Consider the following 13583-nt stretch of genomic DNA (forward strand, 5'->3'; position numbering starts at 1 on the left):
TACGCACCATTCTGCATTTAATGAGTAGTCACTATTTATCTCTGACTCTCTTCCACATACTTTTGTCCTGTCTGTCTTCCCTCACCCCGACTGTTGCCGTTACCCCTCTATGAGTCTGGTTGTTACAGAGATTTCTTCCTGTTAAAAGGGAGGTTTTCCTACCCACTGTTTCCAAGTGCTTGCTCAAAGAGGATCATTTGATTGTTGGGGGTTTCTCACTATTATTGTAGGTTCTTTACCTTACAATATAAAATGCCTTTTGAATGAATTGTGATAAAACTTTATAGGGGTGCAGACTGGGGCCTGATTAACTATTAATTAAAATCTGACTTACAGCTATCCCGATCTTCAAGGTAAAACATTTACTAAAGCTTTATAACCTAATATATTGTGTAGAAAGTATTAAAATTTAAAAGATCATGTCACATTTTAAAAGTTATATTAATGGAATATAGAGCTATTTAAAACTGTTTTCTACTTCAATTTGTTTGTACTGACAACATATAGGAAATGATATATGGATATTCCAAGTATGACGCCACTTTGGACCTCTGATCTCTTCTTCAAGGTCAAAAAACTTTCATAAAATTGTGCTTAAAATTCTGCTGCCTTTGTTTTTTTTTGCAACATTCAGGATATGACATCACATTATAGTTTGCATCTAAATATCATGATGCCTGATCTCAAATTTTACTTTTTTAATTTTACTTACTTTCTTTCAAGTTGACTGCAAAGTGCATTAAGACTTTAATGAAAGTATTGTACAGAGAAAGATAAATAACTGCCTAGTTAGTTAGAAATATAGGAGTTTTTATATAATAAGCTCAAGTTATTCTTTTCCAGTTTTTTAAAAATCAGTGCCTATTATTCATTACCTATTGTGATATAATGTTTGTATAATCAAATGAAACATCTGTCACGCAACCCTTACAGGAGTTTCAGTTTACTGCAAACTGCTTAAAGTATGTTTTAACAAACAAAGAAAACTAAGTAATTATATAAATGCAATACTGCCCTCAGAGTGAGCTGCCTTGGTGAAGGACAGTCTCAGAGTGCCTCTTGTTACATTAGGTATTTCACTGATAAGGTCATTTAGTCAGGATGTTTAATGGACTGCATTACATCGAGACGTGTTCATAATTTTCCTTCACCTATGGAAATAGCAAAAATACTTAAGTAATAATAATAGAAACACCAACTTTAAATATAAATTCAAACCTTTTGTCAAAGTGTTGTGCCCAGGCAGGCATACTATAACATGAGTACATGTTTTTTACAACATATGTGTACCTCTTTTTCCTAAGTTTTTTTTTTTGCCTGCATTTGTGACCTCTCTTTCTCCACCCATTAATCTTTGTTCATTTATTCTTTCACACAGAACAGGGGAAAAGTCTACAGTGTTAACTATCTCAAGGCCACGTTGGGGTACAAGCAGATAAAAACCGTGGTTCCCAGACCCTGACAAACAATACCCAGCGCAGCATCCCAGTTTTGTCGCTCCTATCTCCTCCTCCGACCAGACGTTCGAAACCAACCGCAGCCTTTGTCTGCAGCCAGTCTTACGTGTTCATCCACCATGGCCTTTGCATTCATTGTCATGACAATGCTTTTGGGCTCTTCCATGATGATGGCATTTGTCTTGGATCCATCCAGGAAAGAACCTGAAGCTGCTGTCTTAGGTCACAGGTCAGTATCAATACCAAATCAGAACCTCTGCAATAACCACACCACAATTTTGCGTGCCTATGTAGTTTTTGTCAGTTCAGCCATCTATTTGTATGATGTTTTAATTATGTTTTGGGAATGTTTCAAAGAAATCTTTCTCTATTGTTCAGAAATCAGAGTGAGCTGTGTGCTGATGCACGTGCGGTGAGGTCACATGGGTTAAATAGTAAATTCAGTGTGTGATTCAGGGTCATGTTGCCCAAATGGTTTTCAGGGAGAGCTGCACAGAGACATAACAGACTGTTCTGTTCAAGCTGCAGTAATGAAATCAATCACACTTGTCTCACTTCAGCCAAACATCTGCAAACAACTAGTCCACGAGGGTATTTGAGGGTATCTAGAAACCAACTACTTTTTCTTTTAATGCTGTAAAAACAACAAAGATTACTTTCTTTTATTTTTTTCCAACACAACATTGTACGTGATGTTCAGGTGCCAAGGTGAGTCATGGCAGTCCATCAAAAAGAACCTCCTTGGGGTTCTGAACTTGCAGACTGAGCCGCAGCTACCTGCCGGTGCACTGGACAGTGTCAGAGAGCAGTGGAACCGAACCTTCAGCATCATTTCTCACACAGCCAAGCATACTGCAAGTATGTGAAATCAAAAGATACACAGAAAAATGTACCACCCTCAACCTAGCGCTTAGTGGCAGTCAATTCTAAAGTCTTACAGTGCCTCTGTATCTCCTTCCAGCCCCAGCAGTCCCAGGCTACTCTGCATCAGCTGATAATCAAAACAGAGCGAGCCTGAACTGTTGCTCCATTGCCTCAGAGATCTTTATGAAAGGTGTGTAACAATACATTGTTATTTATGTGTAACAATAATACTGGTATGCAGCATTTTTCAGTACAGTAATCAAGTGTTTAATTTCCCAGATCTGGGCTGGGACAGCTGGGTGATCCAGCCCTTGAGTCTTACCTATGTTCAATGCGCAACCTGCAACTCTGCCATGGCCACTGTGCAATGCCCACCATCCCAAGTAAATATCCAGGATGCCAACACACAGTTAGTTAACAAAGACATTATTACAAGAGAATAATTCACTGATTTATATGTTTTTGACTCACATTTACATCCATAGATATTTATATGTTGTGCTTTAGTCCCCCAAAAAACAAAACCTGGCATAGGAAATTCTCAGAGGTGTGTGGGAACAGCACAATGCTTAGATTTATGATGTACTTTGTTATTTTCTACTATGCTGCCTAAGAACAGCACGTATCTTACCTTGGTGTGCTCTGGAGGCGAAACAGCTGCATGTAGATAAGCACGTGTACTTCTTCTTCTTCCTGCCAACATAAATGTACTTGACCAAAAACAAGCCAAGGCATTCCACAAAGTTCATCGACCAGAAAAAGCGTGACAGCAGGAGAGTATTGTGGAAACAGAACAGTAACTAAAAATCAAAACTAGAAGCTGAAGTGTTTGTTATTTTGTTTAAATCATTTCTATTTAAACAAAATAAAAATGTAAATCATTTCTTGACACCTTGCTTTATTTGGTGTGGAGCAGAGCAAGTCCTGCACACTCTAAATGTTTATGGGGGTTTTTTTCCACTGAAATATGACAACAATACAATTTTTAAAATGCTTAAGCGTCAGCTCTATAATCATGAAAATATGCACCGTGTCTGATTCCTGCTCTCTTTATCTTTTCCCAGGACCAGGTGCCATGCTGTCAGCCCATCTCCCATGAAGTGGTGCCCATTGTCTATATGGATGAATCCAGCACCATTGTCATTTCCTCCATGCAGCTGACCCGCAACTGTGGCTGTGGGCTGGGCAACTCTGAGGATCCTGGCAAGGAGTAGGCTGTCTTGAGTGTGTGGTATGAACCGCATGGCTTTTATACACACATCAAAAGAACAAAAAATCATATCCACAATTCTGTTCTCATACAAACGCTGCTTTTGTAGGTCGTCTTTCCCTTTTAAAATAGAAAGTGCATTCAGCACTGACTCCAGAAACCAAAGCAAGTCTGGGCTTTCCATTCCTGCAGCTGCACTGTAATAAAACAGGAGTTTTGGAAAGCTGGACAATTATTGTTCAACTGATTTAACAGTAATTACACAATCTTTATGTCTTTGTCTGTAAGCGTTGAACCAAAGAAAGCTCCAGCCAACACATGTATGGTAAATCCTCACAGTCTGTCTTTAAATAAATCTCATGTGGACAGGCTACTATTAATAGCTGTTAACTATTACTGAGAAGAAATGTTCCCTGAAGAAATGTAAGACTTGAGCCAGACCCTCTCACAAGAGGATCGGGCTCTACTCTTAAAGCAGATCGTCTCTGATATGTAACCTTCACAGATTATGTTTCATGCTCACAAGATAAATTTAGCAATCTATTAATTTCTCTGGGACATGGGCATGACTTTCCATTGGTTATACTCTATATTTTCATGTTTCAACTGAGGAAAAAGAAAAACAATGTTGGCCCGCAAACCCAAAAACTGCAACTTTGAAAGTTCATAATTAAACTATTTACTGGTGATATGACTGACATGCTTTAACAGAGGAGAACAAACAATCTTCTGTTCACATTTAATTTTCATTCTGATTTGTCATATGTATATAAATTCTGCCAGTTGCAACAGTTCAAAATTCAGATTCTTATTTTTGAGATTGGCTGCTTCAGTTTTATGTTTTTGTGGCGTAATTTACATTACATTATCTGACTGCTTTTATATACATTTACACGGAAGAATTCTTGTTTTTTTGTTTGTTTGTTTTCAAATGTATGCTTTTTTAATTAAGACTGGTGACAGCTCTTGGTTGTAATTTTATTTTGTTGTATACTCTGGCTTATTTTACAAAATTACCACCATGTTTTAAGTAATGCTTCACAAGTGTACTACTGCTTACAGTGCTATACAATAAAGCAATTTAGCATATTTAGATAAACCTTTTTTTTTTTTACTGTGCTCAAGACATTGTTTTCCCATCTTAATCACTTGTACCATTCAATAAATTCTTGCTTATTCCAATAAAAGATTATAAATGATTGAAATCAGCTAATTTTTTTAATACTTCTCAGTTGCTATTGTGTAAGTATAATTCACAAATTAAACAAAATGCTTCACAATAAAACACAAGAAATAGAAGTATAACATATCACAACAATGCATTGTAACAGTCACAATTGTGTGGTGTCTCTTTAAGACCACCCAAGTTAATGTTTAGTGATGTCACAAGTATGGCCACTGCCCCCTGTAGAGTGTGTGAGAAGCGTGCTGGCACATGAACACATGGACTCAGATGGACCTCATGTCTTTACCTCCTTAACTCAAAGTAACGTTACGAGTTGTATGAACACTGCTTGCTTCATGATAAGACAGCAGCCGTTCAACAGGGCCTTGTAAGGTTAGTGAAGAGTGTGTTTATTAAAGGACAAGCACTGTGGAATTCCCAGTACCAGTGTTGTTGTGGGCTGAGTGGTCCTCTCAACCACTGAATACAACCCACGTTACAATATTCTTTATGTTATTCTCTGAACTGACATTTTTAAATAAAACTTTCCTTATACCAGCCCCTCGTGGCTTACTGCCAGCCACAGACTTGCTGTTAATTCAAGTGGGAGGGAAAAAGTAGATGATGAGGAAAAGTTGGCACAGTACTGTATAAAACTAGGTGTTGGTGTGAGGGAGAGCAACATGTTGCGTACTTCTGAGGAGCCTCTAATGCTTTTTTAGCTGCTGTACATGTAATCCTTTCCTGGCTGCAGTGAAATCCTTACATATAGTTCTAAGTTTAAAGTCTGTGAAGTTTCAGGTCTAGCTTAACATTGGCAGCTGCCTCGGTTTTTGATTAATGCTGGACAGAATGCCAGGACATATCGGCATATGGTTGTCTTTTGGCATACTGTGGCCACTTCTGCTGGCTGTCGGCGCAATTGAATGTTCAGAAAAAGAAACACTGATCAACCCGCTTCCCAGGAGGGTGATACAACCAAGTGACTGTTTAATGGAGTGTACTGGGATGACATACATCAAAAAATTGCAGCTTCAGGACAATCATAATATTCGGCTGTCAGACTCAACTGAAGGTAAGGAGACACAACATGACACCATCAACTCTGGGTTGGAGGCGTGCGGGGTGTTTGTTGCAAAATCAAATCTCAGGCTGTGTTCTGAAAATAATTCCTGAGAGACATCATCGCTAATTAAAGGGGTTCTGCTGCATCTGTCTCCACCTGACTGACCTGTTTTATATTGCGCATGTGTATAGGCCTTCACAAACTAGTTTACTTTCCTAGGAGACCTCGGGGAATACTGTTGGCCTACTGACCTCAAGTGCAACATTGGTGAGAGCTTTTTGCATGCCTACGCGGTATTGCCTGTGGATATATCTGCTGTGGGACATGAGCAACTGGAGGTCAAAGCCACTGCTCCAGCTGCCACTACACTACACGCACATAACAGCCCTACAACAATCGCAGAGAGCTGCGGCCTTCGTTACGACGTCACACAGCATTTCAGCACACAGAACGCTGGGACATCGCTCTGCATCCAGGTTTCTACCCAGGAAGATGCTCTGGGGGACACGGTTCTTAAATGTCCTCCATATCTGGTCACCTTCTGGCAAAGAAGTCCAAATCAGCGCCAACAACAAAGTGCTGGATAAAATATCAGAGGTAGAGGTATCCAGATGTTTTAAGTAAAACCACCAATTAGGATATTAAATAATATGAAAGGTCCTGCATTTTTAGACATTTTAATGGAAGTATTAGATGCAAATGTACAGAATGAATTTTAAAAAAAGAACAGTCCCTTTGTCAGAAAGGAGATGGAGCTCTCTCTATAACTTATGGTGATTTTCTTTAAAAATTGGCATCGTTTGCTTTTCATTAATTTAAAGCTGCCACATACCCACAGGGGTTAGTATAAAATTGTCACACAGCTTGTTTTTTTTATCTAGCTAATTTGATCATACCTGGAAGCTGGAAGTGTTACATTCTTATTGCTTATATAAACGCTTTAGACATTTTACTTTATTTGTTCTTTTCATACTTTGTATGAAAAGAACAAGCTTTCTTTCTAAGGTATCTAGTAAGTAAACCTTTCAGACTCATAGAATAGAATAAAATGTTCACTATTTCCTTGTGAGCTATTTTGAAGCAACAAGTAGCAAGTGTGCTTGGAAGTAGTTGTAATTTATACTTAAGTCGCCAACAGCAATAAGGAAAATCTATTGTGGGTCTCCAAGGTCCAATAATAAAATAGGGTATCAGAGATGCTAGTAATGGATGGTTATGCTTGGATTGTAATTCAGGGGTAAGGCTGGGGCAGAAAAGATTAATAACTGTAATTTCTCTATATTCTTAAGCAAGTTTAGATTTATTCTCTAGTGCTCTCAGTGTGCTTTTAAATCCCTTACCTGAGTGAACAGAAAATGAGAGTGAGGTCCACAAGTTCACTAAACTTGGAAAGCCATGTGAGTGATAGTAACGATATTATTTACTATTCTGACAAAATGCATTTAATGCACTTGCTATGATCAGTGAAGCTGTATACTACATTCTTTCAGAAATATGTGTTAAGATGATGATCAAGCATATGAGCATGATGACGTGGGTATTATGAACATTATATGGCACATATACTTGTATTATCCACAATAATATTCTTTTGATATATATTTGGTTTATGTGACTTCAGTTGTAAGGGTGTTTCGTGGCACTTTGGCTGAAAGGAGCAGATGGGGAATGATTTTAGATGTGTCAAGCACTCTGAAACTTTCAGGGCAAACTTGTTGCTCTGCTGACTTACTGAAAGGCAAAAAGCTATGTAAATGTTCTCTCTAAATGAAGAATGCAATGATGTTAATGTTGTGTTATAAGGGTTGATAGTTTAATATTAAACCATTTCATTTTCCTTTCACTCTCACATCTTTATTGAGTTTAACAATTTAAGAAAGCTATGATAAGATGTGATTGTAAACATATTTTTGCTCTTTTTCCCACTTCCATTTTGTCTGTTTGTTTATTTTATTCAGTTGTTATGCATAAAATCCTCACAAACAAATATCTTATTGCATTTCATTACTACACAAGGACATAATATACTGCCACCTCCTGGGTATGATGTAAACTAATGGAAGTACTGGAATTAAGTCCCGTTTACTGTCCAACCACTGGATGGCAGACTTCTTACAGGGTAGTACTGCACCAGACTTACAATCAGTATAAATAAATAATTTACTGCCATAAAAAAAACTACAAGTAGGGTGAAACACCAGTTTCTCTGTGAAATGTTGAGCATTATTCCTGTCTTTTAACAAACACCATATTTCACATATTCCACCAAAATGTGGACAAGAAAATCCACAAAGGTGCTTCAAGTAGGCTCATGTTCCATTGCAGTTTTTGTGATCTGTCTCAAAATAATGATCAGTTGTTTAAAATAATTAGTGGAATTATTCCTAATGATCAAAATATATACTAAAAGATCCATTCCAACTGCATGTTTAAATGATAAGCCTAGTATAAAAGAAAATCTGTTTGAATTGACTAATCAATCACAGCGTTAGTTTGGTCATGACAAAAAGTCATCCTAAGCAAACCTTGGCAAATCTCAGTGCCAGAATACATCAGCTGATGGCTGAGCTGATACTCTTTAATACACAAAATTGGAAAATTTCATGTAGTCTGTCTACATTTACTGAACATCTGCAAGTAGTTTTGCAAACCACCCCATCCCAGCTCTCTTCTCTGCATAACATAATCAATGCCATATCTGTTGTTATTGATGTACTGTTTTGTATGGATTGAAGGGGTTTGGGTGGGCAGTGGGGGAAAACCTTTTTTCTGTTACAGTGTAGACACACTATTAAGCCTGAGCACTATTAAGGCTTAAATGAAGGAGGGTTTTTGTTGGTGTGCTCTGCTGGCAGGCGACCAGGGGCAGCATAACATAACCCTCCTATTGGGCCTCCAGACAGACCTTTCTCCGAAATGTCATGAAAGGTGTGACAAAGGTGAAGAGTGAGTCAGGACATTCTGCCTGTCTTAATCACCACCAACAAACAAATCACAAGAAAGTGTGAAAAGAAAAGAAAAAAAGGTATCTTGTGTGTTTAAAAGCCAGTCATAGTTGCCTTTAAGCTGTCTGCTTTCTTACTGAGTCATTTTTTAAGTTCAATGGATACATATTGCCAAGAACAATTTATTCATGTGTCCCCTCAAATGATCTTATTTATGAATGGATATTAGTCAAATATATCAAACAGGACCACACAGGACAAAGGGGATGATTTCCCTAAATCAGATTTTTTAAATCTCTCTTTTTCCATTACATATAATCATGAGATCAAATGATTATTTGCTGTAGGGTTTTCAATACTAAAATTATGGCAAGAGCTCACTGTAAATAATAAATATTATAAAATAAAGCATTGTTTTTGTTTATGTACATTTTACATGTTTTGTTATATCATATTATAATAAAATCACTTACTTATTCTCTATCTTTTCTTGTTTTACGTAATCATTCTATTCATTCTATTCTTCAGGTACCGTCAACCAAGTTAAATCACGATGGAGCACGTAACGTAAATATAAACACAGGTGGCTGTACCATGTGTCTCAGGCAGGGGTAATTGTGAAAAGTTTGCGCAAACCCCTCTAAAGGAGAAAAAACGATTAATAATGTTGCCCCTATTGGACACTTTCGACACATTTATTTTCGATATATACTTAGAAAAGCAAATCGACAGCTTTAGCAATCTTTTTTAACAAATTTGAGTGTATAAAACTGAGGTTGGTCCCCGGATGGCTAAGAAGAGTAGAACAATCCACTAGGCAGACAGAGTGGAGAGCCCAAACACGTAGTGGCAGCAGACAATTATCAAACAACGTCGTCCTGACAGTTTTCAAACTAACAACCCACCTTCACCGGTAAACAATGTGACCAAGTGAGAAGAAGACCTCGGCGAGGACTGTGAGAGACGCATGACAACCAACTTTGGTTGTTGTGAGACGCACCATGACATCTCAGCCGAGGTAGGCAGACACAGCCGACGCTAGCAGCTACTAGCTGAACGCTAGCTTCCCAGTCCGACCCGTCGGAGTAAGTTAATTAGTTGGATAAGGTCAGCCTGCTCGGTGGCAGCGCTCCGAAGGGTTTATCTGAGGCCAGGTTAAGCTTGAAACTTTGTTGAAATGTTAGAGTTAATTGTTATTTTGTTTACAGGTTAAACTAAAAGCCGTGCAGGGTTTTAGCTCTGTAAGCATTTCGAGGAAGAGGTGGAATCAGCTGGAAACTGCAGGGTCGTGTGAGTTTTAGCAGCTGGGTTAACGGGGCTTGTGTGTTTATAGCAGCTGTTTTGTGTTTTCAGACTGCACATTTTACGTTCATGTTTGGAGAAAACGTACCGCTTAAAAACTCACGGATTATCAAACCTCAGCCGTCGTTTCTTAAAAACTTGGATTTAGTTGGAAAACAGCTGGAGTCGGAAGTATGTGGGCGTCCAAAGCTCTTAAAAAAACGCCGTGTGTGTGTGTGTGTGTGTGTGTGTGTGTGTGTGAGAGAGTGTGACTATATCTGCCGCGACCAGTTGTGGGTGAGGGGAGGGAGACGAGATAAAAGACACACTATTAAGAAAGAGCTTAATAATAACTGATGATGGAGTGCAAAATGCAGTGAGAGAATGAAAAGGGGTGAGTCTAGAAGAAATGCTCAGTGAATCATGGTAAGCCCCCAGCAGCCTAGGCCTATTGCAGCAAATCTAAGGGAGGGTCCAGGGTCACCCGATTTGCTCAAACTATAAACTTTATCAAAATGTTAAGTTTTAAACCTAATCTTAAAAGTATTGAGAGACAGGGAGTCTGTCTCCCAAACCCAAACTCAGAGCTGGTTCCACGGAAGAGGGTCCTGAAAGCTGAAGGATTTGCATCCCATTTTACTTTTAAATATCCTGGGAACTACAAGCAAGTAGTCTATGAAAATGTTTGCTATGCCTTCTAAGGATACTGCCCTAGTGAAGCTTTTATAATGTATGAAAGCACTGGTCCCAGCACAGAACCCTGTGGAACGCCTTTTATATGATTCATTTATATGAACAAACTGTTTGATAGATTTGCTTCGAACCACTGCAGCACAGTACCTTTAATACCTGTGTCATGTTCTTATCTGTATAGTAAAATATTGTGGTCTATGGCAGTGAATGCTGCACTGAGGTCTAGCAGGGCAATCATAGAGAGGAGTCCACTGTTGCCACAAGATGATGAAGTGTAAATCCTGACTGCAACTCTTCAAATAAACCATTCCTCTGCAGATGACCATTTAGCTGGGGTTTTTTCCCCTTTCAATAATTTCTGAAATAAGAGGAATATTGTTGAATAGTCTGTAAATTGGCTGAGACAGCTGGGTTAAGTGAGTATTCAGTATCAGGTTGATGGGTTTTGAAACATATCTGCCCTGCTTGGCAGCTCAAGTTCTCTATATGTCCCAAGTCTCTTTATAGAGGTCATTAATCATTTCAAAACGGCAAGAGAAAGTTGTTCACTAATGTCGCAAGTACTGCCTATTTTGTAGAATAATTGATTTATCTAGAAAATAAAAGCCATGGGTTCATTCTTAAAGACAAAAGTGAAAAGCTAGACTTCTGCAGTGAAGGAATCCTTTGGTTCGGCTGGGGGCACTTCTGTTGGCAACCCCCGTGCCAATAGAAGTGATGTGAATGGCTTTTAAATTCACAAATCTCAAACCACTTATAATACTTTGACAAAGGAATGATTTTAAAATGGGGAGACCTGTCGGTGACATCTTCCAATTACTTGATTTGTCTCACCAAAATTAAAAAGTGAATATAAAATCAATCTAAGAAATATATAACCATGAGTAGTAATCCTCTTCCCACATTTTTAGACAATACAGTAAGAAATAAGTAATCATTTTTTATCCTTTATTTATTTACCCTTTTTTTTATTCCCTCAGTTGCAAAAGGCTGATAAGGTATTGTTAACACACTGCTGGATGGGAGGGCAGGGGGCGGGGACCCTAAGTTTCTAAATGCAATAGGACCATACAGGAGCTCCAAATTCATACCATAGTTCTATCTACTAAAAATCTCAGGCAAGTTTGAGTCTCGGTGATCTTGACATCTAAACTTGAGGTCAAGATGACTTTTTCTGAGAACCTTGTGAATGCTATAAATCTAGAATTAGGCAAAAGTGCTTCAAAGGCAAAGCAGTGTGGTCAGTCATGGCACTGACTGTCAGCCATTTTCAACAAAGTTTCAAGATGTAATTTTACCTCATACTATCTTTGGAAACTTCAGTATCTTTGCCATAGAGGTGGCTCTGCATTCTCTTAAATTTGAGACAGATTAGAAGTATGTGTAACATTTGACAGGATAACATGATAAAACTGAGTCGCTTTCTAGGTTGGATTGTTGTCTTTCTATATTTATCTGATTTGAGCCCTCAGATTTTGTGACCGCTGTCTCAAATTGATTTGAATTTGTGTTACCACTGACACTGCAAGATCTTTCATCGAACTGTGTATGTGTGCGTGTGCATGCATGTGTGCGTGTGCGTGTGTGTACTGTAGGTGGAATTTGCGTCCTTTTGCCGTTTCAGTATCAGTACTGCTTTCTTGTGGGTAATTATGCAAGGTTGTTATTTTGCTGTTTTGTCCTGCAGTCACCTAGTTTGTGGTATTTTGTCTTCTGTGACTGGCATTTGTATGCTAGAGCTTTCTCATTCTTCTGTCTCCCAAATTCAAAGGAGTCAGCCAGACTCATAGTTGACATGATCCCACAGAGGGTTATCTGTATTTTATTTATTTATTTTCTTTGACCCCCTCCACCCCCCTTGCTGTCAGTATGCTAAGGGACACGTCAAGTTCAGTCACTGCTAAACAGCCCTGGTCCCTCACATCTCTTATTTTCTGCCAGCTGGCTCCCTAGTTAGGTCTTTGTTGTTGTGGCCTTCGGCATCATTCAGCTGCCTGAGTGTCTACTCCCACAGTCTGACAGACTCCAAAACCCCTGTCTTGGACTGAAGACACTCGACATATAAACCTGGACACCGCAGTGTGGAGGGTGGACAGTGGTGCTGTCCTTGCTCCTGTCGCCTCATAACGAGGAGGTTTAGGGTTCAAACCTGCTTGCTGGCTGCAGTCTTTCTGTGTGGAGTCTGCATTCCCCCACCATGTTAGTTGAACTTGTGATTCTAAATCAGCTATAGGCTTGGAATATGCCAATTTATCTCTTCTGTGTTAGCACTGTGACCTGTCTCAGGTGTAACCCACCTGTCACCTTTTGACTGATGGAATATTCTAACTACATTCTCAAATCTAAGATGGATTAGCAGAAAAGAAAGTGTATAAAAAGACAATTAATAGAATCTTTTTAATGGTAATTTTTATTGTAGATGTGCTATCAATAAAAATTAAATTCAAGTCTGTGGAAAACAGGCTCTGTTGTCTTTGAGTATTCGGTATTTAACATTTCTGTATGCCTTTTACTTTCTATAAGATACTTGGGTTGTTTCACTTGTGCATCATTGTTATCACCATATACAATCTTCAGAACAAAAGCTTTCATGACTGTTTTGAAAGACTAGCCTGTAATTTTAATATAATCAGCTGTATTGTTTACCCCTTACTGTTTCTGAGGAAGAGCCTGTTACTGGTTTGAGCTTTCAGAGGCGTTTGGCCTTATGCATTTGGCTTAGTCCCAAATTTTTGCTGCTCCACTTGTTGCCATGGAGGCATTCCACTGGGGCCGCTCTCAGCGAGGACGATAACACTGTTTTGGGAAGAAAACAGAAATTTCAAAAGGTACATTAAATGCTTAGTTTGCGTGAGTATATCCAAAGTATGTAGCATGTATTGATTTTCCTCGGAAATGCTTC

The 13583-nt window shown here is 38.7% G+C and overlaps 1 protein-coding gene across 1 annotated transcript; it reads left to right on the forward strand.

Annotated features, from left to right (window-relative positions):
- The first annotated feature begins 1393 nt into the window (after positions 1-1393).
- gsdf (gonadal somatic cell derived factor) lies at positions 1394-4410 on the forward strand. The gene is made up of 5 exons (XM_005720326.2): positions 1394-1686; positions 2158-2315; positions 2419-2511; positions 2601-2704; positions 3386-4410. The coding sequence occupies exons 1-5, from the start codon at positions 1577-1579 to the stop codon at positions 3533-3535; spliced, it is 615 nt and encodes a 204-aa protein (XP_005720383.1). The 5' UTR covers positions 1394-1576; the 3' UTR covers positions 3536-4410.
- The last annotated feature ends 9173 nt before the right edge of the window (positions 4411-13583 follow it).

The sequence above is a fragment of the Pundamilia nyererei genome, unplaced genomic scaffold (assembly GCF_000239375.1).
Source record: "Pundamilia nyererei isolate P.nyererei 1_Seehausen unplaced genomic scaffold, PunNye1.0 scaffold00002, whole genome shotgun sequence".
Classification (NCBI taxonomy): domain Eukaryota; kingdom Metazoa; phylum Chordata; class Actinopteri; order Cichliformes; family Cichlidae; genus Pundamilia; species Pundamilia nyererei.